The sequence below is a fragment of the Malaya genurostris genome, chromosome 1 (assembly GCF_030247185.1).
Source record: "Malaya genurostris strain Urasoe2022 chromosome 1, Malgen_1.1, whole genome shotgun sequence".
Taxonomy (NCBI): Eukaryota; Metazoa; Arthropoda; class Insecta; order Diptera; family Culicidae; genus Malaya; species Malaya genurostris.
Window position 1 is genome coordinate 39,854,987 of NC_080570.1, and position 22,605 is coordinate 39,877,591.

Sequence of the window (22,605 nt, forward strand, 5' to 3'; positions counted from 1 at the left end):
AAGAACCAACGTACAGTTCATATCGATTTGGACGGACTGCTCCGCCGGACTGGCCCGTACGTGGTTATTGGCCTTGCACACCAGCTTCGAGTGCAGGTCCTGTCGAGTCAGTGGTCCTAGGACGATCTCACTGCGGAGATGCTTGCCTAGAGTCATGTACTTGGTTTCGGCTAGCAGTGGAACACCGTCCCGGTACCAGCTGACCGTGGGTGTGGGACGTCCACCGTACACGTCACACCGCAGCTTTACGATGTCCCCTTCGCTGTACGGACCCGCCACCGTCGTCCGCTCGGCACCGAGCTGATCACGTATCACCACCCGTTCTGGTGGTACTGCAAATGAAAGGACAAAATTAAGATAGTTAAAATCACATTGGACAAAAGTTTTATGGCTGTCGTGTCTGCCTTGCTGATGCTGATGCTGATGCTGCGTTGTCGGTAAATAAATTGATGGTCCCTATTTGGTCTAATGTGTTGATCAGATAACCCCAGGAGTAGATCAGTGGTGGATAGAAATAGCAACTTATTAGGCTAACAATGGAAAGTTCTCGACCCGAAGATAACGATCTAGAATTATAAAATTACGAAATTAACAAACTTACCCTTTGCAAACAGCAAACAAACAATACAAAAAAAACTCAAAATTATTCTACGAAAATTATGCGATTGCATCTGTTTGACCCTTAATTTGTGAATAACTCCGAAGCGACGAAAAAATTATGGTGAACCTGAGTAAATTGTGTCCTTGCCTCCCGGCGGCTCGCAACGGTTCTTCTCCTGTTCGTTCGCCCAACACTCGAAAACCAGTATTTGAACAGTCGCACCGGACACAATCAATTATGTTAAAAACGGAACCAGCGGAAACGCGATGAATTCGAGGCAAACCAGAACTCGTCCCGGGACCCAGGGATTAACCCGACAGGCTGCATTGCCACCCCCTCCCCCCATTCCATTGTTTAATCAGCACAGATCCGGTTTCCCGGGAGTAAGTTTGTCACATAGAAATTAGCCAAATTAAAGGCCAGCTGTTCAGGCAAGTTATGGGTGTTGCGAAAGGATCTCGCATTTCCAAAATAAATGGCCTTGTTGTTTTCGAATGAGCGCTTGGCAGGCAGCAAAGGGTCTTCAGCTGAACTTTATGGTCTGTCAATAATTGGACAGTGGAGCAACCCAAACCCGGAACCGGATGTATCAAGAAGCAAAAATTATAAATTTACATTATTCATCCGAAACAGTTGCCCTGCCGGTGCCGTTTCCTGTTTTGAATTATAAAAACGACTGGCTGGCTTTAGGACAGTCGAAAACTGAGCAATACAAATCACAGTAAAAGTAAGCTAGTAAGGAAGTAAATTTCAACATTATTCTTTTTCTGGTTGATTTGATGGCACAGCAACTTAGGTTATATTGCTAGGTATTTTTCGTTTATAGTCCAATGGACTTTCTTTTCACTGGACTAAAGGCGAAAATCTCGCTGTATGGCTGTGTCGAGTCGTCAAAGTACGAATCAAAATTCTTTCTTTCTTGCGAAATACTCGAACTTTCTCCGAACTAACACAATACAACGTGCTTACCGGAAGTAAACATTCTGAGCCGAAGCGTAAATAAAATAAACCTAGATTCCCCAGTGCAAAGGTACTGTAGTTGAGCAACCCGTGACACCAAAAGCGCCGTCTGGTGTAGAATGGGTGCGTAAATGCTCCTAAAATGCATGTACAAATATAAAATAAATAAAATATTTGCTATATGACTGAACACTTTCTTACCGTCTTCAACCTGCGCGAATTTCTTTCAGGTGTATGGTAAGCATTTCGATAATGTGCCCTTATAATCTGGTTCCGACTCCGACAAAGGGAAAAGTTGCCTTTCAACAGATATGCAAAAATCGGTGAACGTAAATTTTCACATTATGTTTTCAACGCTTTGTGAGTGAAACTTGTTGTCAATTTAAAAACTGAGTAGAAGTTACTTCTACATCAATATTACTCACTTTTTGACATTTGAATTAAATAAGCAAAAGTGAGTACAAATTACTCACTTGAGAGTAACATTGAATGAGCGTGTATGTTTACTTAATTTATGGCCGAAACAGTCTGTCACAGCACATTGTCGCAAAGCTGAATTATCGGTAGCGACACCTGCCAATGAAAGCTGGAACCAAGAGGAAGAGGATTCATCCGAACATTTTCAGATCGGCAGTAAATCACGATTTTTTTGTTTATTCAATAGTACTAATAGATATCAGCAATGAAAACAAACTCGAAGTAGAAGAACATCGATTTCAAAATGATTACTACCACTTATTTTGTGTGAACTACCATTAAACATGGAGAATCTTCAGATATGTGAGAAATTGGGTAAGGTTATGTTTTATCGGACCAGCAGGTTTTCAAACAGAAACCAGTGCAATAATGATTTCTCGAGTACTAGAATATTGAGCGCCTCTATATTTCATTGCAGCGTCATTGTGCCATTACTGGAATACAGATATGCTCTTTCAAAATACCGAAATTTTCATTTTCATTCAGATAAATCCCGTATTTTAGTTTTTGAGTTTGGTTCCGTAAGGGTAAACCAGGTTGAGCTACCTTTCTTTCGCTCGCAGAATCAGTTTCCTCGCTAAAACGATGTTTGATTTTTCGAGATAGATATTGTACAGATAGATTTTTCCGCCAAATACAGATTTTTGCAAAAAAGGTAAACACAGTTGGCAGCTCTGCAATGGAGACAAACCGAGCAGTGGTTGCCATCCCAATATTTCGTCATATAACTTTGGTATCAGTTTGTCGAATTCGCAAAGTGACTGTGTGTGTTTGTACGAGAAATATAATAATATATAAACAAAACTAGATTCATATGAATGGTCTTATGGTTACATAAAACGCCGTTGGTGTTGAGTCAGATCCGAGTTCCGATTCCGAAATTGCAGAGTGATGTGCGTAAAATAAAATGAAAACATTTGTACTCAATTTTTGAGTTACTGGCTGAAGAGTCGTATTACTCTTCAATTGTGCGGATATGGTTATTTGATGGCCAAAAATATTTGAATTCAGTATACCGGATCTGGAAATTCCGGGAACAACGATAAAATTCAATTCAATGCAGAGATAGAGGAACTTTACGAACACAGAAAAAATTATGAATTTCACTGGTGACATAATTCTAAAAACGATACAATTACAAAACTATACACCCTTAGAAAAGTTGAAATTTACGGTTGACGTAATTTTTTAGTTGATGACACAATATTACATCAATTGACATGTTAAAAATAAATTTTGCGTCTGTATTGATGTAAGCTTCAGCTAAATTAACTGTGAAGTTAATGATATGACTCATCTCTGACATGCTTTGAATTGTGAATGTACGTGAATCGCGATGCTCCTTTTATGTGCATCTATAAAGTTGTAAATTATTCTAAGTGTGTAATTAAGTATACTTAACTTAAATTTTCTAAGTGTGTAATTAATTATTCTATTCGTACGTAATTTTACAGTCCTTTTTTTACAGTGTAATTTGCACTCGGCTACCGAAAGATGCTGTATGGATTTATATGTATTAATTAATTCAGTACCGTAGTGAGAGTGAGGCGAGTGCGGCGACCGCCACGGGCGCCAACAGCCGGGGGCGCCAAAACATGATGGAATTGAAAAAAAATGTATAATTATTCTACGAAAAATTAATTTCATGAGGTTTTTTGGGGAAAACCAATTAAACTAGATTAAGTTTCAGATTAGTACTATGCTGCTACAAAAATCCGACGGGATGCTGCAATAATCATTATCATTGATAAACATGAAAATGCAATTTCACAGTCATTTAGAATACAGAACCGCCATTCAGCAGGAGACCGTAAAAAATATTGTTCATGAGCAAGAGATTCTATCTTCTCGATTGTGGTTGTGAACTTGGAACCTACCAAAGATCTAGTTCACAGAGAGCAAACCTGCGAACCTCTTATAAAGTAAAACTTAGAAAAAAACGTGTTTAATCCACCTAGCAGTGAGATGATACCTTTTTTTTATCAAACCGCATGTGTTTTTTGCATGAATATTCTTCGGTGTTAAAGTTTTCATGACATTTTTTTAATGACCGTCGTTTTAAGCGACAATTTGAGATTTTAATCACTCATTACTCTGTAATGTCGAAACTGCAAATCGGATCGATTTTGAATCTAAAAGTGTGATAATCGATTGAACATGTCATGATATGTAAGTTCCACTTTAGAGTTTACGGTAATTTAAGGTACTTCCAGAGCCGGTATTCAGGAACCAGCATAACCCAAACCGATTCGTATGGCCATATGACGAATAAATTACAACAGTTTTGAGTCCAACTTTTAAGCTTTTCGGGATTGTCGTCTTCTATATCGGTTTGAATTTTAAAAATTCATCATCATTTAATTCGAGAACCGGAAGCCATAATTGGATAAAATTAATTAATTTTGTATATAAGTTTATTTTAATTTGAATTTTTGTTTCTGAAGTTTGATTACGCTTTTTTTTGAGAAAACGATTGAGCTTTTAGAAACGATTGTATACTGGAACCGGAATTCTAAAATCGGTATGGCCGAAGTCAGATAAATTCACCTGAGTAGCTGTACACTTTACATCTGTTTCAAAATATTTGAAAATCAGTGAAGACATCTTTGAGAAATCATAGCTCGAATTAAATTTTTAGGTGCCTTCTGAATCGAAAACTGAATACCACTAAAACTTAATTTTTTTATCGACTATCCAAATCTGCTAACCCGATAAACCTGATTAATTTATGTGAAATGTACATTTTTATACCAATCACCCTGTATCCCCGAAACCGGAAGTTGGATCTGACTGAAGAGCAAGATGTTTTATAGAATCTTGAAACTTTTAATTGATTTTTAGATTTCATTTGAATTTTAGATCGGTTCAGCCATCTACGAGAAGAATGAGTTACACAATTTTGATTTCGTGTCACGTATCATTCTGTAGTTCCGGAACCAGAGGTCGGAACCAAACAAAATTCAGGAACTTTGTTTTGGAGCATACGACTTTTCGTATGAATCTGAATTTCGTAAAAAAAATTTCTTTTCCGAGAAAATTGAGTGAAATTATTTGTCACACACGCATTTGCTGATCTCGACGAACTGATTCGAATGGTATATGGATGTTATGTTCTTCCAGCATTTATTGCTGTAAGTAGTTTAAAACAATATAATTTAAAAAAAATCTGCCATCATCTGGTTTATATATGTCATATTCGAACGATTATGTTGCCAAAAACGAGCCGTGCTAAAATCGGTCCAAGGCTAAATGTCATGAAAAAGAATGCTGTACACAATCCTTTTGGTTCTTAGAAACAATTGTATGTAACAGTATAAAAAATCGTGTTTTCCGTTGCTCCCAAGCATTTCTTTGTCATACAGCGCTCAAAACTCCTACTGCTGGAATAGGGGGAAAAGTCGTTTACACAAAAATTTCGATATCTCCGTTAAAAATGGACGGATTTTAACAATCGATGGCTTGTTGGATAGCTATTACCGTGCCGAATCTAAGTCTGAAAACATATTCTGTTTTCAAGGTCAATTGTGACAGATAAAAAAAATTTTTTTTTGACATAAAACTTCGTATAACTCAAAAAGTAAACATCCGATCTCGAAACCATTCAATAGCGTTCAGGGTGACGGGGAGACCTTTCATTTGCGACTAGTTTGATTAAAATCGGTCCAGCCATCTCTGAGATCTCGACCTCTTAGTTGACAACACACATACAGACACACACACATACAGACACACACACACACACACACACACACACACACACACACACACACACACACACACACACACAGACATTTGCTCAGTTCGTCGAGCTGAATCGATTGGTATATGACATTCGGCCCTCCGGGCCTCGGAAAATTTTTCTAAAGTTTGAGCGAATTCTATACCTATTTTTTATATATATAAAAAAAGGTAAAAAGGTTCCCTGAAAGGGATTACCATTCCCGAAAATTGACTATTAATCTTATGTTCAAATGCGCAGATATCTATACTACTGTTCACTGAACTGATATCTCACGTTTTCACGTAGGACTACTCTTTGAATTTTATATAGGAATGCGAATTCAAAATACGAAAAAAAGTGCAAACAGTGGTCAGGTTGCATCGATTCGAAGAGATAAAACTATATATTTGAGATAATTGGTTGTCGAAACTTTAATAAATAACGAACAATGTATAATTTTCCATTTTTACCAAGCCGCACTCATAGCTTCCCCTAAATAAGACGAACATTTTCGTATGCATTAAATCTCATTGCAGTTCGTATAGAAAGGACGCGATAATTTTAACTGAGCCTCTTCCCACAATCGAAATTAGTATTGAATCGACTTGCATTCTGTGCGATTCGTTTGTGCCGTGAAAAAGGATTCTATGCTCATCAGTGTTCTGTAGGTTTCAATGCGCTGTTCGTCTTTCATGAGAGGCAATGATTTTTGTAGGAGTTCTGCTGATTTTTTTTCCATTCGAGATGCTGAACGCTGAGTATTTTGAGATCTCCAAGATCGTAAATTTACTTTTGATGCAAAATATCTTAAAATTGCCATTTCTCGACATTTTATGCCATTCTAAGACATTCGGCAAAAAAAGTATTCGATTTCGGAATTCGAGTCGATTTTTCTCATAAAATTTTTTTTTGAGATTACACTAGAACTCGAAGTTTAAGACATTTTAAAAACAATTGCATCAAGAAAAAAAATTATTCGATTTCGGAAATTTATGAAATTCTAAGACATTTGCCTTAAAAATAAATATTTCGATTTCTGAGATCTCAAAATCTCCATTGTCAATGTCTTCAAATTATTTTCGAGATGACACTAGATCGGGATGTTTCATGCAATTCTACAATTTGCATAAAAATTTCTTCAACCTAAAAATTTTCCTGAGTTCTAGAGTCGAATGTTTTTTAAAATAAATTTTGAAATTTTCGATCTCGATACAGCAAAAAAAAATTTTTTTTATTTTAGTTTTCCCGAAGTTTTCAATTCTAAGACATTTGGCATGAAAATTACCATACCGTTCTAAAAAAAAATTAAAATTCTGGTGCACAGTCGAGGAAACAAATAAATGTTATAGTCCGCAAAACTCTCATATCTCGACAGCGGGAGCGATTTTTATTTGGGAAACGTGTTATTTTTCTCTGGTTCGCCTTTCCAAAATGAGCCAAAATTGCTTAACATAATCATTTTAACTCTATACCATTTTAGTTTAGTTATTTTCGATCAAACTTTCAGTAGTATCAGAATCGTAAATAACGAAAAAAAAATTATTTTCTAAAACTTTTGGTCCTAGTTTAGATTTTAGCTCTGGAACTCAGGTTCAGAATCCAGTTCTAGAATTTGGGTTTAGAATCTAGGTTCCAGATTTAATTCCCAGAAACCACGGTTAGATTCTAGATGCAGAATTAAGGTTCATAATCCACGTCCAAAATTCATATCCCGAATCCTAGTACTGGTTGAAAATCTAGAATTCATGTCCAAAATCCAGTTCTATTATTCAGGTCCAGAGCCCAGGTTTCGAATGCTGATTTCAGGTTAAAAATCCAGGTCCAGAAATCAGATGCAGAATCCAGGTTCTGAATTTAAGTTCAAAAGTCAAGTCCAAAACTTCGGATTCTAGAACCAAAATCCAAGTTCAAAATCCAGTTCCTAATTCAGAATCCAGGTCTAAAATTTATTTACAAAATCCAATTCCAGAAAAGATTTAGAATTCATTTCCAGAGTTCAGATACAGAATCCAGTTGTAGAATTCCACTCCGAAGTTTAGTTTAGAATATAGGCCCAGAAGGTAGGTCCAAAGTGTACGTGTAGAATTCAGACCTAAAATTCAGATCCAGAGTTAATGTTCAGAATTGAGATCCAAAATTCAAGAGTTTCAATTTCATAATTCATGTCCGAAATCCAATTCCAGAATTCCGGTTCAAAAAACATTTCCAGAATGAAAGTACTGGTGCAGAATTTAAAATTCGTGTCCAAAATTCAGCTTCTGATTTCATGTCCAGAATCCAAAGCCCAGGTCTCCATCACAGATTTAGAAATCAGATGCAGAACCAAGGTCCTGAATTAAAGTTCTACCCAGGTCTAGAATTCATTCCCAGTCGCTAAAATCAGAATCCAAGTCTAAAATTCAGTTCCTAACCCAGAATTTATTTACTGAATCCTACTACAGAATACAGAACTAAAATTCATATTCAGAATTCAGATACAGAATACAGTCCTAGATATCTGGTCCAGAACCCAGACTCCCGGTTCAGGTCCATAATTCAAGTCCAGAAATCAGACGCAGAATCCAGGTCCTGAAAATAAGCTCAGAACTAAGGTCCAGAATTCATACCCAGAACCAGAATACAAATTTATTATTCAGATATAGAATCAAATTCTACAATTCAAATGCAGAATCTAAAAATCAGGTCCAAAATTCATTCCCAGAATCAAAATTCAGTATTTAGGTCCAGAATTCTGTTTCGAAGCTCAGTTTAGAATTCAGATCCAGAATCCAGTAGTAAGTCGAGAGTTCAAGGCTCTCAGCTCAGGTTCATAATTCTTTTCCAGAATTCCGCTTTCAAAGTTCAGACTGACAATTCAATTCCAGAATTTATTTACAGGATCCAGGTTCAGCTCCTGAATTCAGATCTAGAATTCATTTCCTGAATCCAGGCCCTGAATCCAAATTCAGAATTCGTATCAAAAATTCAGTTCATGAATTCAGGTTCAGGTTTCCTGTACTTAAGACTAGAATAATTTCATGAATTGTAACGTTGTTGTTTTTGGTGCACATTGTCGTATGCTGACAACCGAAACTCTGAGTGATCCAGTCTCCAGTTTTAGTCGGCAGTTGCTGAGGGGATGAATCTTACATAGGGATTGTCCAGATGACGTGGTAATCGCAGTCTTTTGTTCCTGTGGGAACTGTCCACTTGGCTGCAATATGATCTTAAAATGGTTTTCAGAATGCCCTTGTGGCGTTTACAGCTTCAATGCGGGAATTATGATGTAACACTCAAAAGAGCTATAAGTATTTACTAAAATTGAAAATGTTACTTGAAATACAGGAAAATGCAAAAAAATGTGTGTTCGTCTTCGTCGTGTTTGTTAAAAAATTGGAGGGGGCGATTATATTTGAGTCTGCCTCGGGTGCCAGAAATGTTCACTACGGCTCTGTCAATTATTCATTAAGCAGATATGTACTTCCTGGCTCAGTCGATTCGGTGACCTGCTTTGTGATTTAATGTTTCTCGGTTCAAGTCGCGTTGTTGCTATCGCTTTTTTTTTGTTTTTTATTTTATTCGATTTTAAGCTATGTAAAATTCAAATCACACAATTTTAGATGTTCTTGAATGTAGATTTGTGTGAAATGCGACACTTCATTTTATAAGATGTAAAATCACAAGATTTTTCGAACTGTGAAATTACCAGAATCACGGGTGTGGTGGTACCGAGCAATACGCAAAAAAAAAGAATACTGCGTGTTTATTAAACTTTTACTGTGCAATATTTGTTTAATGTTTGGCAATTAAAATATGCGTAATTGTTCCATCCATATCAAAGCATCTTTCTCATAAAGCAAGAAAACAATTTCATACAGCCTGGCTGGTTGGTTGATTGTTCGGTTGTTTGGTTGGTTGGTTGGTGAATGAAGAAAGTTTCTCGCCGGTAGCACAGCATGAGCATCGTGTGGGACAACAACTTCTCACCATACCATCATAGCAGCAACAATTAAGGGTGGAATTTATGAACCCCTCTCCCCTCCCAGTTCGCAGTCGCAGTGGTTGGGAGTGCAAAATAAGCTATTTCGGTACGTTTTTACTGCCATCACAAATCCATTACACCCGCGGGATGATGATGGTATCTGCAGTATACCTATGAATTGAGTTTCCCATTTTTCGTTTTCGGTCGCCGGTCGACGAGGAAATTTGTTTTTTTTTTGTTGGTACTGTTTTCATTTGCTTGCTGTTGGAGTGCATATTTGTGGCACATATGGGGATACAACGAATAACGAAGCTGTGCGGTGTTCTACTTTGTTTAGCTCAGTTCATTTATAAACTGTGCGATAAACTCGGGGGTTGGGTGTTTGTTTTTATCGCCCAATATATTCCGAATGAAAACCCACGTGTCGAACGGAGAGGAGAGGTGGCTTTATCTTTGTTTTCACACACAACAAGGAATTATTTAATTAGCTCGTTATGAGCGGATTGTGATAGGATTGAATATTGTTTTTTTTTCGCAGGACGCATAACTGAATAAACAAGTTCTGTCGATGACAGGTGATGGAACGCTGAATGTGAAAGACGAACAAGTGCACTTAATACAAGAATCAATCAATAATCAATTATTCAAACCGTGTTAGAACAAAAGGCAAAAAAAATGAAACAGTTTCGGACAGTTGACGCAAAATATTTCATTGGACTCACCAAAGCTGAAAATTTGCCATCCACAGGACGCCCGTGAAGTTCGCTTCGAGCCCACAGAAAATCGCTTCATAATCTCTTCTCTTGTTGGGCATTGCGAAAATTAGTCATGAGGGAGTTATTTAGAAATGTAAAGCGAAGCAACCGTCGCCGGGTGGAAATATGAAACATTCAGCAGAATGTATGTCACAGTTTCATATAGTGACGGAAGCCACCCACCAGCCCCAACCGACCGACCGACCGACCAATGCGCAGACATTTTCATTTTTTTGTGTTGTTGCCGCCCTCAAACTTTCCGATGCTGATTGCAAGCCGTGCAGTGTTTATGCATTGTTACGAGTTTCGCGTTTCTATTTCTCCGTTGAATATTTTTCACCAAAGCTTGCAGAGCTACAGGAGCTAGAGTCCAGGCTTGCACGAGATGACGACGACGACGACGGAGGCTGTTCCCCGAGGAGTGCTGGTTGATTCTCGGTGGAAATGTTCCATTACCATCAACTGGCTCGTTTTGAAGTGAAATTTCTCCCGCGCCCACTCTCGGTCGGATTATGTTCGCCCGTTTTCACAGTTGCTCCGGAGCCCTGCAGTGTTGATGCATCCCTCGATAGATATTTGTAGCAATTCATGGTCCAACACCGAAGAGTGACGGTAACAGAGAGCCTGTGTGTGTGTGAACTAGTGCTCCGGTAGAAGTGTTTGAAATGAATTCTGCTAGTGCGGAACTTGTGGAACCGGAATAGGATCGATGAAGATTGAAAACACCAAGCGAGGAAAACCATAAGAATGATTTTTTTTTATGTGAAGACGTCTCACTTCACTACGGAGTGCCTTTCCAAAATTAATTCTGCACAAGAATGGGTAGAACTTGATCGTGAATATTTCCTGAAAGGTCTTGTAATCCCATGCAAATTTCCTGAATTCTATTCGAATCCGACTTTCGGTTCTAGAATTACAGGGTTATATGCGAAAAAAAAACAAATTAAATAAGTGTACTAACTTTTCTCATAGACGGCTGAACCGCTTCTCACTAACTAAATGAAAGGTATGATTGTCTCATGCAAAGTTCCTGAATTTCATTTGGATCCGACTTTTGGTTCCGGAATTACGGTAAAACTCTCTGCAAACGGTTGAACCGATTTTCACAAATCTTGTTTCAAATTAAAGATTAGTATCTTCTAGGATAATGAGAGCTTTGTTTTAATCCGGATTCGACATCCGCTTCCGAAATTATAGGGAAAATGACGTTTCAAAACCGGTACGCATCGGTACATGGTAGCACGGCAGAAAAAAAACACCGCCGCCTTTGCGAACGACGCACACAGCGTGCTCTGTTCAATTTCCTATAGCGTGTACGAGAGAACGAAAACTTACAACGTATTCAAAATACAACAGAATGTATCGGCTGTGATTACAAATGATTACTTTGATAATAATAACAGATATAACGATCAATCACAGAGCATACTATCCATTTAACTTGAATTTTTTATTGGCCTTCTAACGACAGTTCGACATGTAGATGGCGTTGTTGTGCAAACGATGACGTTTTCGAATGAAGCTGTCAAAATACATAGAAATGTTTATTCTCCAGTGAATTTTTATTTATTTGTAGTTGAAATTCGAATAATCAAAGAATATTCTGTTGTAATTAAGGAAAAAACATTGATTTCTATCAATTAGAATTGCAACCAATATTTTTAATATTCCGCTTGAAAATAAATCTAAGTTTTTTTTTGCATCCGGAATGACCTACAGATTGATAATATTGACTTTACTTGTTGACACCGCTCTGAAATAATTGGTCTGGCCGTTTATTCCACCCAGTAGTAGTCTATTACGAAAATTGATGACATAACCTCATTTAGCATCAATATCTAAATATAGTTTAGTATTGATGAAATTAAAGGTTTACTTTTTATGCAAAAGTTGAATGAATGCAGAAGTTTTACCCATTCCGTAGGTTTGTTTAAGAAAAAATTACTATGTTAGTAACTATTTCCGCATTTGAGGTGAAATGTAGCGGAATGCGGATATCGCGTTTTTGATCAATTATTCAAAAACTAGACCGATTTTCGAAAAACCAAAAACACTTGAATTTTCGAAATCAAATTTATCATAACTAAGTATGCTTAGAATTTTGAAATTTTGCCTTGCCGAGCCGTAATTGGTATTTGAAATGTATAAACGGTTACTGTTCCGTTCCACGGGGATGATTTTAGAACTGAAAAGTAGTGTTTGTAGCAGAATTTCACAAAGAATCTGAAAATGCAACTCAGAATTATAACATTTTAGCTAAAATAACCGAAATTTGAAAAAGTGAGAGAAATTGTTTTAATATATTTACAGTTTAAAGCTTTATACGGATTTGCTGCTACAGACCCGGTGTTTTTTTTTATTTATTTGCTCTCAACCTCAACATTGAGAGCAAATAAATAAAAAACACCGGGTCTGTAGCAGCAAATCCGTATAAAGCTTTAAACTGTAAATATATTTTAATTAATTCACAACATTCAAAGATTCTGAATAATCTTACACTTTCGATATCTTATGTCAGTAATTCTTACGTCTCAATCTAACCGTCAACGCATTCAATCGTTGGCTTCAACCTTATTCTAGCACTGAAATCCTATTTCCTAATTATTTGTAAGTACTTATAAGTTCATTGTTATTTATACTCACGATTTTTAATAGAATAATAAATTCACTAGCACTAGGTTCAATAAATTCAATAATATTTAATTGGAGACGAGGTCACCGTCAAACCACACCGTGATATGTTTCCGTTTCAGTTTCTCTCCGTTCGGCTTTACTCGCCTCTACACTGTTAATGTGTATCCGGCCTTATTTGGTAGTTTTATGCAGTGTGCCCAGCAGTAACAATTATCGTTCATTACCTAATATACAAACAAAGTGATAAACATTGAGGGTCAGCTTCGAGCCAGTCAGCATGGCGAACTTATTGGAATTCATTGGTTTTTCAATTATTATGAATACAATGAATCAACGCCGACTCCCAGCGGTTATAAATAATTATTTGCACAACCTTTTGTCAGAGAAACACATGCATTTTTCACATGGCGATTTGGCAACACTCAGAAATAGTTACATGGGTCTCCCGCAAGGCTCATGCCTCAGTCCGCTCCTCTATAATTTTTACGTAAATGACATTGACAGCTGTCTAGTAACCCCATGTACACTAAGACAATTGGCAGATGATGGCGTGGTTTCAGTTACTGGACCCAAAGCTATTGATCTGCATAAACCATTGCAAGATACCTTAGATAACTTGTCCGATTGGGCTGTTCATCTTGGTAACGAATTCTCTGCGGAGAAAACAGAGTTAGTCGTCTTTTCAAGAAAGCATGATCCCGCGCAGCTTCAGCTCCATATGATGGGAAGAATGATCCAACAGGTTTTAACTTTTAAATACCTCGGGGTGTGGTTCGATTCCAAATGCACGTGGGGAGGACACATTAGGTTTCTGATAACAAAATGCCAACAAAGAGTAAATTTTCTTCGAACAATAACAGGATCTTGGTGGGGTGCTCATCCGGAAGATCTAATAAAATTGTATCAGACAACGATACTTTCAGTGATGGAATATGGATGCGTTTGCTTTCGTTCCGCTGCAAACTCTCATATTATCAAACTGGAGCGAATTCAGTATCGTTGTTTGCGAATTGCTTTAGGGTGCATGCATTCGACACATACAATGAGTCTTGAAGTTCTGGCGGGAGTTCTTCCATTAAAAGATCGATTTTGGGAGCTTTCATCACGCCTGCTAATAAGATGTGAGGTGCTGGTAATTAATAATTTCGAACGACTAGTCGAGCTTCGATCTCAAACAAAATTCATGACAGTATATTTTAACCATATGTCACAGGAAATCAACCCTTCAAGATATATTCCTATCCGTGTCAGCCTCCTAAATGTCCCTGACTCAACTTTATTTTTCGATACATCCATGCAGCGCGAAGTGCGTGGAATCCCGGATCATCTACGTTCGACGGAAATCCCAAAAATATTTTCAAGTAAGTTCAGGCATATTGACTCTGAGAAAATGTTTTACACGGACGGATCGCGAATTGAAGAAGCGACAGGGTTTGGTATGTTCAACAATAATGTTTCGGCCTCATTTAGGCTTCAAGAACCTGCATCTGTTTATATAGCAGAGCTAGCAGCAGTTCATTATAGTTTGAGTGTAATCGTCACATTAATTCCAAACCATTATTTCCTCTTCACAGATAGTCTGAGTGCAATTGAAGCCATTCGCTCAAACATGACTGGCAAGACTGAACCGTTTTTCCTGGGCAAAATAAAACAGTGCCTGAACGACATATTGAACAATAATTATCTAATCACTATAGTCTGGGTCCCGGCTCATTGCTCCATTCCTGGCAATGAAAGAGCCGATATTTTAGCCAAACGTGGTGCTATTGAGGGTGAAATTTATGAGAGACCAATTGCTTTCAACGAATTCTATAGCTCGTCTCGCCAAAGAACACTTGCCAGCTGGCAAGCTTCTTGGGATAAAGATGATCTGGGTCGGTGGATGCACTCAATTATTCCGAAAATATCGACAAAGGCATGGTTCAGGGGACTGGATGTGAGTAGAGATTTCATTCGTGTGATGTCCAGACTCATGTCCAATCACTACACGTTAGATGCACATCTCCTTCGAATTGGGCTCTCCGAGACTAATCATTGTGCTTGTGGCGAAGGTTATCGAGATATTGATCATGTCGTTTGGACATGCGTGGAGTATCGTGATGTCAGATCTCAACTAATAAATTCTTTGCGTACCCAAGGTAGACTATCCAATATCCCAGTTCGAGACATTCTTGCTTGTCGTGACCTTTCATACATGAAACTTATTTATCATTTCATAAAGAAAACTGGAGTTTCAATTTAATAAAGGCCCCTTTCAAGACTTAGTTCTGATCCCAGCTGCGTCCATGAGTTCAACCAATAGCTAAATTAGAATAAAAATAATGTAATGATACAAACAAACTCGAAACAGTTTATGAAATTATTAACAAAATGTCTGAAAATAACAGCTTATTTTATAATTTATAGAAGTTAATCGTTTGGTTCAAATAATATTTCCGAGTAGATTTCATAATTAATGACGAGTTACCTAAGATGATATTTAAGTAATAAGAGAATATGTTTTAATAAATGCAAAACGTTGTGACTATGTTAGAATTAAATTAGGATAAGAATATTATGTAAAAGTGATGCTACGGCGAAGAAAAACTTATGTAAACTGCCTTAAGAAATAAACGTATTTATGAAAAAAAAAATGAATCAACGCTTGATTTTCCTTTCAAAATCGATTGAATAATAATAAGCTACGAAATAACTTTATATTTTATTTCGTGCCCCAAATATTTGCTTGAGAAAAGATTCACTAAATAATTATAACTGCATGGTAAGATGAACTATTAGTTATAATGGGAATCTATTCCAAAAATATAATCTAAGAAATTATTAAACTATTGATGATTTCTAGCACCGGAGGCCAGAGGACATTTGATCTTCGGTTCGCTATCGTTGAAATAGACATTTCTAGACTCATCATGCTATAATTCCGAAAGTCGCTTCCGAAAAAAAGGTAATGGTAGTTTATGTTACTATAAAGTTTGTTCATTTCAATCTAAGTTTTCAAAACCCCAGCTAGTGATCTCCGAGAAAATGTAGTGAACTTATTATTGCACACACATGACCTCTTTGGCTTGGTTTGAAATTTCTTCGGCTGTGTATGTGAATATTTCATCATACCGGTTGCACAAACTCGCAGTAGCAGAAACCTAAGACAAGACCTGACAACTGGCTTCTTATTATTCATTACGTCCAGTCTTTTTTACAAGCCAATATAACCAGAGGTAAGCCCACTGCGCTCAATCATTGAAAAAAGTTCTTGTTTCTATGTGTCCGTTTTTCTTGGTATGCTTTGTGCGACGGTTCGTTCAACTGAAGCGGATAAAATTTTGCGCGCATTTTATGACGCTACATTTCACCTTAACACTCATCGTTTTCTTGATTCATAAAGTGAAACATAGAAGGCGCGGAGTTGATTTGAGTTTTGCGTTTGAAAGCCAATACAGTGGTAACAGGAGCACAGGTTTCCGTTTCGTTGAATTTTCGTTTCATTGACTCAATTGAAAGAGTGCATAAGAGGTGAATCAACCAGCCTTAATTTAAACAAAGTTTCCTTTCTCTATAATCAACATTTGAATGGAATATATTTTTCGCTGAAAGTATTATATGTTTGTAAAAATTTCTAATCGTCATAAAACTTACGACACGAATGAACAGCAGCAATTTTCGAAGTAGGTTTTATGAATATTTAAACTTGTTGGCCCGAGTTCTGGCTCTGAAAATAGATTCTCCTAAACTCCATTGGACTTTGCATCGATTTTTAGTCAAATGTTAATGAGAACGGCATCATTACGCCACAAGGTTAATTAAAACAGGTCATACCATCCATGTGAGATAACCACAAATAACTCGAAACTAAAGTTTTATTAAATGTTTGGTATAATCGATCATAAAGAAGCAAAACTTGTGTTGTGTAGCATCACTGAACGATTCGAGTAACAAGGCCACCATTTGGATAGCGAAAACATGACCTCAACATCGTAGTGTCAAGCAATCAACAGATGGACGCTGAGCGCACGTCAAATGTTAGAACCCACTGAGAGACGATTTGTGAGTTGTGATTTGATATGTTTGTACATCAACACATTGAATTAGATTCTTACGAAACCGTTTCGCTTGTATTCCCTTCCACCAGAGTTGTCATGGTTGGCATAGTTGTGTGGCACAGATTACAAAAATACCGATAAACGATTGTTGTTTGTTTGTTGCTGACTTGTTTGCCCATGTTTAAAAAAAATCGAGTTTCTCACAGACTTTCGTCAGAACTTACAGACTTTTGAAATTGTCACGACGTTTTTTTTTTGTTTTGCCCGCCAAGTCAGTTTAGTGTATCATACATTACTCTGATTCAGAGGTGCCAAGGGATGTTGGATTTTTCGAATTACTCGATTATTCAAAAGTCGAGTATAATTTTTAAACTAATCGATTAAATTTTAATCGAATTTTTGGGTTATTTATTTATTACTTGATTAATTGATTAATCGATCAATATTACGACATCCCTAGATGTGCATTCTCTGAATTAATTCTGTTGGCACAATGATGCCAAAATGAAATGTAGAGGCGCTACCTGTTTAAATATGATACGTTCAGGCTGTGAACCCTTTCGCGGTTAATTTTAACTTTTGGTTGAAATCTGACACTTGAACGCAGAGCTGCCAACTGTATTTTTGCAAAAATGTTTATTTGGCGGAAAAATCTATCTGTACAATATCCCGTCTATTTTGTACCTAGAAGTCGTCTCCATATAGCTCAGACTATGACCACTCTTTGCCTATAATTTGATTGGCCTTAAGAGTTTTTACTAAATATAGTTATTATTTGAAACTTTAAACCGTATATTAAAACCTAAATATTTGTCAATTCATTAGTTCTGATTCATGTTTCTCTCACTGGCCCTTCCTTGTGAATTCCCTGAATTCAAGTAGTAGGTGGAAACGCATGGTATAGTCCAATCCACGTGCGAATGTGTTGGTGTGGCTATTCTCAGCAGTTGAAAGGTTAATGCTAGTGTGAGTATGTCGAAATAACCCAGTGAATTTTGTCGAGCCGCATCGTGCTAATTATTGAAGACATATATGCAATAAAAAACACTGCAATGCCAAGAGAACAGTTGAGAAAGACATAAAATCGTTCGTGAAACTCTATATCACGTAATGGAACTGTCTTCTACTTGGTTCATTAGTTCATAGAAATTCTATATGCATTTTTCGCAGTGTATGATTATGAGTCAAAAATGTTTTACCTCAGTGTAAAATTGAACCCACAACAAACTTTGACTTCGGTTCGCACACATTCTAATTTCGTATATGAATAGATCTGCGCACTCTGCATCGGTGTGAGTAACAGAGACGTCAAATTGCTCAATTTATTTCTAAAGGCATGTGATATATGATTTTAGAATTAAATACCATGCGTCTTCATCGGATGACGACAATTTGATGGAGACGCATGGTTGTCCGAATGATTTATTTTTTTAAAGTCTGATATTATACCCGTCCATATTTTTTTTAAATCTGTAAAAATTACAGCGTAATGTACTCATAAATGATTTATTTTTGATGTAAAATCTAGAGTGGTACCAAAATTGTAAGTGCGATTGAAAAAAATTTTTAACATTTTTTTTTCACATGAAATACATTTTGAAAAATTCTGAAAACAATCAGAAAGGCTTCCTATAATTCCTAAAATATTCCTAATTTTTTTGCTAAAGAGGTTTTTTGAAAAATTAAAATAAAATGAAAATTCGATCCACCCTAACTCCACCAATATGGCAGTTAAAGGGTTAAAATTGTGGTAAAATTATCTCCAATATAAACCCTTTCAAACAGCGTATATCAATTTTTTTCTGTTTGGGGGCAGTTTTTATATGAAAACCCGGCTACACCTTTTTCGAAAGAATCCTCCTTTTCTTGGTTCCAGACTTTTGAAAATCAAGATTCTCGCAGGCATCCGTCAAAATTAACAGACTTCACAAATCGTCGCGATCCTTTTTATCCGGTTTTTGCATTCAAAGTGTTCACCAACTGCCGCTGTGGGAACGCAGCATAGATCAGGTTGCCCGTAACAAACAAGCAAACCATGCCTCGTCCACAACGGCAGTCGGTAAGAACTTTGAATGAAAAAAGCGGGTAAATACATTTGATTTGGAAGAACCGGTTAAATTTATGTCCGGTTTTACCTTTTTTTTTTATAAATATAAGAAATAGGTATAGAATTCGCTCAAACTTTAGAAAAATTTTCCGAGGCCCGGAGGGTCGAATGTCATATACCAATCGATTCAGCTCGACGAACTAAGCAAATGTCCGTGTGCGTGTGTGTGTGTTGTCAACAAAGAGAAGTCTTCTCGTCACCCTGAATGCTATTGAATGGTTTTGCGATCGAATGTTTACCTTTTGAGTTATACAAAGTTTTATGTTAAAATAATCAGTTTTTTGATAATATCTGTAACAATTGACCTTGAAAACAGAATATTATTTTACACTTAGATTCCGCACGGTAATAGCTATCCAACAAGCCATAGATTGTCGAAATGTTCCATCCATTTTTAACGGAGAAATTGATATTACTGTGTAAACGACTTTTCGCCTTATTCCAGTAGTAAGAGTTTTGAGCGCTGAATGACAAAGTAATGTTTGGGAGCAACGTGGAACACGATTTTTTATACAATTGTTTCTAAGTACCAAAAAGACTGTGTACAGCATCTTTTTTCAAAGCATTTTGCCTTGGACCGATTTTAGCACGGTTCGTTATGGCAACATAATCGTTCGAGTATGACATGTAAACTAGATGACGGAAGCATTTTCAAGTTGAAAGTATTTCCATATTTATTTTGATTTAAACTACTTACAGTAATAAATGCTGGAAGAACATAACACCCATATACCATTCGAATCAGTTTGTCGAGATCAGCAAATGCGTGTGTGACAAATAATTTCACTCAATTTTCTCGGAAATTACTCAACCGTGTACTACAAACTAAGATTCATATGAAAAGTCGTATGCTCCCAAACAAGGTTACTGAATTACGTTTGGATCCGACTTCTGGTTCCGGAACTACAGGATGATATGTGAAACGAAATTAAAAAGTTTATCGGGTTTGTAGATTGGGATAGTCTATGGACCAAATAAACTTATTTCAGTTTTAGTGGTATTCAGTTTTCGATTCGGAAGGTACCCAAAAACTTAATTAGCACTACGATTTCTCAAAGATGTCTACACTGGTTTACAAACAGTTTGGATAAAATGTAAACTATACAGCTCCTCAGGTGAATTTAACTGTTTTCGGCTACACTGATTTTCGAATTCCGGTTCTAGTTTCGAGTCGTTTCTCAAAGAAAGCAATGGCTCAAAAAGGCCGAATCGAATTTCATAAACAAAAACTTGTTTGCAAAGTTCTTTGCTTCGGTATTTGCTGGAAATACTGCCTCTGATATCGAAGCTAAGGTTGCAGCGTTGGATGTTCCTGAGAACTTAGTGCACATCGACACTTTCGATATTACTCCTGATATGGTTGTTGCAGCGGCAAAGAAATTGAAACGTTCATTCTCGATCGGGCCTGATGGTATACCAGCAGCAGTCTACAGCAACTGTGCAACTGTTTTAGCCGTTCCTCTCTGCTTGATATTCAACAGATCATTTGAGGAAGGAATCTTCCCGACAATTTGGAAGCAGTCTTATATGTTTCCCGTGTACAAAACCGGTGATCGTAATAATGTAAGGAATTACCGTGGTATAACGAATTTGTCTGCTGCATCAAAACTCTTCGAAATAATAGTGAGCAATGAGTTGTTCTCTCGTACAAAACATTACATCTCAGTTGATCAACACGGCTTTATGCCCGGGCGTTCGGTCAGTACTAATCTTCTGGATTTTACCTCGACCTGTATTTCACGTTTGGAGGAAAAAGTACAAATTGATGCCGTATATACTGATCTAAAAGCGGCATTCGATCGAATTGATCACCGTATTCTTTTGTGCAAGTTATCGCGTCTGGGCGCAACACAAAAGTTCATTGACTGGCTTTGCTCTTACTTAAGTGGTAGAGTCTTACGAGTCAAGCTTGATTCCTGTATGTCATCCTCGTTCTCGAACATATCTGGTGTACCTCAAGGCAGCAACTTGGGTCCACTTCTGTTCTCGCTGTTTTTTAATGACGCTATTTTGCTGCTCGATAGTGGCTGCAAATTAGTTTACGCCGACGATTTGAAACTTTACCTTGAGGTACGCTCTATTGACGACTGCGTGCGTCTTCAAAAGCTTCTGGATGAATTTGTTACCTGGTGTCGAAGGAACTGGCTTATAGTCAGCATAGCAAAATGTCAGGTCATAACATACCACCGAATTTTGAATCCATTACTTTTTGACTATAAAATTGACGGACAAACGCTTCAAAGAGTTGATCGTGTTAATGACCTTGGTGTTTTGTAGGATTCCAAACTAACTTTTAATTTACATCGTTCCACATTAATTACAAAAGCGACTCGACAATTAGGATTTATTGCTAAGATCGGACGTGATTTTAAGGATCCATATTGTTTGAAGGCATTATACTGCTCGCTAGTTCGGCCTATACTTGAAAATGCTAGCATAGTTTGGAGTCCGTATCAACTAGCTTGGAGTTTACGAATTGAACGTGTGCAGAAAAGATTTGTTCGATTCGCTCTAAGGAATCTACCCTGGCAAAATCCGCTAGATCTTCCACCGTATCCCGATCGCTGCCGTCTGATTGGTTTGGACACACTGGAACGGCGCAGAAAAATTCAGCAAGCAATTATTGTTGCGAAAATAGTAAACGGCGATATTGACTCTTCGAAGCTTTTATCGAGTCTTGATTTCCGTGCTTCACAACGATCGCTACGTTCTACTGGTTTACTTCAACCGAGATTTCACCGAACGACGTTTGGATTCTATGAACCGATAACAGCATGCATCAGAACATTTGGGACTGTTGAACATCTCTTCGATTTCGGCGAACCTACACATAAATTTGCGCAGAAAGTGTTACGTTCCACTATTTTATAACTTGACTACATTATATTCATTAAGACCTTTTATTGTCGGATGAATTAGAGAAAAATAAATAAATAAATAAATAAAAAAACACATGCGGTTGTTAAAAAGAGGTATCATTTCACTGCTAGGTGTATTAAGCACGTTTTTGTATTCAAAGTTGTTCTGTCCGGTTCTAGCAAAAAAGATGTTTTTTTTAACGATTCTTGCATTGCAAAATCCATGCCGGGTTTTTGTTCTCAATGTTTTTATCCGCAGTTTTTGCATTTAAAAATACTAAAACGGGTTTTCTCAAACTAAGATGCACCTATTTCATCCGGATACGACTTTCGGTTCCGGAATTACTGTTATTTTGCACTTGCGAAAGCAAAGATACTATTATATTTGAAACGTCAATACGAATCGCGTTGAGCGGGTACTCAAAAACGAACAGTCGAAGACTCAGTCCCGAATTACTCAGTTCATCTTGGAAACAATATTGGAATGGACTTTC

The 22,605-nt window shown here is 37.1% G+C and overlaps 1 protein-coding gene across 2 annotated transcripts in view; it reads right to left on the bottom strand.

Moving 5' to 3' along the window:
* The window catches only part of LOC131437740 (hemicentin-1), a 531,827-nt gene that overhangs the window by 69,026 nt on the left and 440,196 nt on the right, over positions 1–22,605 (bottom strand). For both annotated transcript variants that reach the window (XM_058607294.1, XM_058607286.1), the window contains exon 5: positions 15–332. In XM_058607294.1, coding sequence (XP_058463277.1) covers positions 15–332 — 318 coding nt within the window. The remainder of the gene's footprint in view (positions 1–14; positions 333–22,605) is intronic.